The sequence below is a fragment of the Silene latifolia genome, chromosome 6 (assembly GCF_048544455.1).
Source record: "Silene latifolia isolate original U9 population chromosome 6, ASM4854445v1, whole genome shotgun sequence".
Classification (NCBI taxonomy): domain Eukaryota; kingdom Viridiplantae; phylum Streptophyta; class Magnoliopsida; order Caryophyllales; family Caryophyllaceae; genus Silene; species Silene latifolia.
Window position 1 is genome coordinate 8865286 of NC_133531.1, and position 4587 is coordinate 8869872.

Below are 4587 nucleotides of genomic sequence, written 5' to 3' on the forward strand. Positions count from 1 at the left end.
CAACTAAAGAGGGTTAAATGAATAACATATGTATGCGAAAGAGTAAAATGTATATGTATGACAATACCCTCATTTCTTCAATTTCCTATGAGCAAGATGATGATTAGCACAAAGAAACTAGGTTCGTATTAAACATACAATATAATATGAGCTTAGAATTCAAGTTATAAACATTATTCATTGGCCACTTTTGTCAACTAATTGACTAATACAACCCGATCCTCAGTGATTACCCTCTAATCTAGCTGACAAATGTTCGTATGTTTTACTAATAGAACTATCATGCTCGCAATAAATAAAACTTTATAATTTTAACTTTCATATCAGATCGAGTGCGAGCATAATAATTCTACTGATCGTCCTAATGCAATGGCGGAACCAAGAAAGGCTAGCAAAGTTGCTCGCCCTAGATAATAAAAAATTTGAACGATAAGAAAACAATCAACAACTACAACAAAGCCTTGGTTCCGAAAAATATTTGGAGCCGACAAAAATGAATCATTATTCAAAAACACTGAGGCACAAGCCACAAATTCGATCATAAGTTATCGCCTTTTCAGTCTTGGTTGGTCATCATATTCTCGCATGAATTTGTACATGTTGTTGAAAAGATCGTCTTCAGAAGCATCATATTCCAACTTCAAGGTCTCTAATACCCATTTTCTCTTGAGACTAATGTCCATGCGATCAGAATGATCATATATTTGTTGACCACTCCCTGTTTTTAGTTTATTTCCCATTTCCAGGACTCGAACAGGAGAAACTAAACTTCTTACATGTGGAGCGGAAAAATATATCGTTCTTGGATCATTTTCACCTATATACTTGTCCAATTCAATTTCGATGGCTTTGAAATGTGTACTTCTCATGTTTTGTCTAAACACGCTGGTTGAATTTTCAATGAAGCCAAACAAACCGCCACTCCCTGAGATACATTTAAGCCCGCGAGCATATATTTGCAACGGGGGACTTGAAAAATCATACTTGTTTGTCCATATGCCCTTTGTTTTATCTTCCAACACCCATAGTCTGCAATCCTTTAAATATCCTACAGTGTGACCCATGCTTATAAGCTTATTTATCACCCTTAAAACTCCACCACGTTTACGTATCAGAAGATAAGGTTTGCTTGGAGGGTCAGGAATTTCATGAAATTTTTCGGAAACAATATCAAATAATGTTAAACCGGACCTCGTTATCCAAAACAATGTCCCTTGACATTCTGTGAAAGATGAATTAGACAAATCAGGGGGAACATTCTGTATTTCCCACCAAATGTTGGAACCAAGTGTGGTAATCGCAGCCAATAACTTGTGTCTTCTGCAACCCCTACTACTTTCGCTAGTCTCGTCTTCTCTTAATACCCCGATCTTAAGAATCTTATACTCTTTGGTGGACGGTGAATAACTAAAGAACCACCAACTGAAGTGAATGCATTCTTTAAATTTAGGAACATCAAGAACTTCTACTTCATGTCCTATATAGGGATTAAAAATACGAAAGCTCTTCAATTTCTCTGAGAAGACACATATCAAACCTCCACTTGATTGACAACCCCGAAACCCATACCTTTCGGTTGAGTAATTAGAGATATTAGAGGTAGTCAGATGAGATCCTGATTGTTCCAGAGTATACATTTCATAATTCATACGATTTTTGTCGGCTGCAGTAAAAAGACAGCCACGAGATTTCTGAAGTGCATGAGTTAATTGCAAATCAACAAACTTAGGGTCTCTCAGGCACTTGTACCAAAACTTACTCGAGCGCCTCAGTTGTATGATTGAGTCGAACGGTAGCATAAGTGCAATATTATGCAGTATATCACATGGCAGCCTATCAAAATACCCTCCAACCAATTTCTTTCGCTTCTCTTTCGAGCATGTCCGACCAAATTTGGCTGATCATGATTTCATACACAAGAAATTAATTAGACAGAACAATTAATTTAAAATTTTGAGATCTAATATTGTAATATACGAAATAGTATTAAACTCGGCAATGTTTCAACTATATTAGGAGCATAAACATATGAGGTCGGACATGGATCTCTCCTGATTATTAATCCTTCCGTCCAATTGTTTACCTTTAGTATATGAATAATGTGAATCGAATCGATAAATTGTTTACCTTTATTTATAAGATCGTACCATACTACCATGTGATGCATATATATAGGCAACATAGCCGGATTATAAAAACGCACAAAAACGACTATTTTCTGATGATCCATAAATCGTGTTACGAACAACAAAAATCAACACAAAAATTGAATTTACCTGAATTTGGAGCATGATTTTTCCCTAGTTCCACCATGGAAGACTTGCTGGTAAATCCTGGATTTTCCATCACCCTTAGAAAACACGCAGTTTTAAAGTTCTTGTATAATAAAGAGGGATTACACAATGGAAGACTTGCTGGTAATTAGGAAAAAAAATTGCTTTAGGTAATATTTTCAATAGGTTTCAAGTTCTTATACAACCAAAACACGTCTTAATAATTACGAATCGGGCCAACGGGGCCGGACCACATGTTTTTGTATAATATATAAAGAAATTACACAAGAATTTTAGTAACTAGACTAAACAACACTAGGTTTATTGAGAATATTATCTAAAGATATTCTAGTATATTCTTGTGATCATAATAGTTGACATATATATTGTATATTATATTAGGTTTATTTGTTTCCTAATCTCAGGCCATGAATTACGGCAATTATATTGTATTAGGTTAGTTATTGCTTCTATGTAATTAGTATATAAGCCCATTCTTGTACACCTTGTAATCTATGCAATTCTAATGATATTCAAACCTTTCTCATAATTCTCACATGGTATCAGAGCCTCGTGCTCTAGATAGAGGGTAACACCTCGGAGTAGATCCTTAGGCCAAAACCACATGCCCAAAACCGAATTTCGCTTGGCCTACACCTACACCCCTTTTCGCCGCCACCAACCCTAGAATTGCATCAAACCCATCATCTATATTTTGGCTACCACCCTTTTAGCCACCACTCCGAAAACTATGGCGGTGACCTTTTTTTTTTTCACAACCGTTGAAAAAAACTCACATTCACCATCTATTGTCACAAAACTATTAACCTCTTGGTACAAACCAACATCACAACCAAAAACCAAAAAAAAAAACCCCGTCTTGAGCTTTGCTTATTCAAACCCACACAATATTTTTTTTCCTACTTTAACGTAAAAACTAGCCCTACTCATGATTTTTTATCTTGGTAAATATCAAAGAAGGGATCCATCCCACACCAGAACCCTTAAACCAAACCCGTGATACACCAATATTATGGCCACAACCGTCATCAAAACCCGAATTTGGCTTATATCCAAAAGCCCGAATTCGTCATCAAAATCCGAATTTGGCTTATATCCAAAACCCCGAATTCGTCATCAAAACCAGAATTCGTTAGTTTTATGTCTAAAACCCCTTATCTCATATTCTTTATCATGGCAAAACTCACCAAATTCTTACCTTCCCTACTTCTATGGAATTCCTCAACTTTTTTTTCTTACTCGCTCTCAAATTTCTCTCATTATTTCTAAAAAAAAAAAAAAAAAAAAAAAAAAAAAAAAAAGAAATATTGTATTGTGTTCATTACAAAGCGTACCACACTCAAAACACCTTTGTAAAAAAAAAAAAAAAATTAATTAATTCTCAGCAAACCCGATTAATGGCCAATCAACTCATTAATAATACATACATCATCACACACGTTTAGCCCAAATACATAGCCAATTATCATACCACCAATTAACCTTGTATTGTGTTCATTACAATCAACACCACCGCCACCACCTACAAGTGAACCACCCAATCCCACATCAGTCACCTTCGACAAAACAGAAGCAAGTGCTTCTTCCCTTGCTCTCCTGCGTCGGCAACCATACAAACAAAAGCAACCACCCTCCACTTGCACAACGTTGTCGCGACATTGAGATTGAACCACCACTGTCCTTTACAACCCAACTGCCTCGATGCGGCAACACCAATTCCCACCTCCTCTTTTGTCAAATCTGACAAACAAACAAAATAAAAAAAAAATGTCACACTCTTTCCCCGGCCTCTGCCAGTCCATATCTGATATCTCCCCGCACACTTCATCCTTTTACACATTCAATAATTACCATATCGTCACCAATCACCATTGTCTACGTCTTCATCTCCTACTGTGTCTTTCTTACCTCTAATTCTCTTCTCTCAACTCACGGAAATCCCGTAAACTAATATATCAATCTCCAACTCACCAATTACTTCACTTCACCATGGCCTGGTCGCCCATCCTTGGCCCCGTTCGACGCACCATCTTTGTTATCCTCTGTTTCTCGTCACACATTCAACGAGCCCACTTCCTTGCCACTCATCTCTATACCAATCCACTTGAGCTCTCACTTCAACATTTGGATGCAGCACCACCATCGCTTGGACGCACTACAAACCCGTCCGCTTGGACTCGTTCTTTTTACTTCTCTCCAAGATCGGCCTCTCTTACGACAGTCCGTCTTGCGGGGGCATATTGAGAATATTATCTAAAGATATTCTAGTATATTCTTGTGATCATAATAGTTG

At 37.0% G+C, this 4587-nt stretch overlaps 1 protein-coding gene across 1 annotated transcript; it reads right to left on the minus strand.

Annotated features, from left to right (window-relative positions):
- Window positions 1-494: 494 nt before the first annotated feature.
- On the minus strand, window positions 495-2441 carry LOC141658543 (putative F-box protein At3g23960). The gene is made up of 2 exons (XM_074465471.1): window positions 2277-2441; window positions 495-1897 (listed from the first exon to the last, which is right to left on the minus strand). The coding sequence occupies exons 1-2, from the start codon at window positions 2344-2346 to the stop codon at window positions 546-548; spliced, it is 1422 nt and encodes a 473-aa protein (XP_074321572.1). The 5' UTR covers window positions 2347-2441; the 3' UTR covers window positions 495-545.
- Window positions 2442-4587: the final 2146 nt, after the last annotated feature.

Bases quoted from the DNA above. Each gene is read 5' to 3' on its own strand.
- LOC141658543 (XM_074465471.1), bottom strand. From the start codon at position 2,346: ATGGAAAATCCAGGATTTACCAGCAAGTCTTCCATGGTGGAACTAGGG. The intron at 1,898-2,276 runs GTAAATTCAATT...AATCATGATCAG, and splicing joins AAATCATGCTCCAAATTCAG to CCAAATTTGGTCGGACATGC.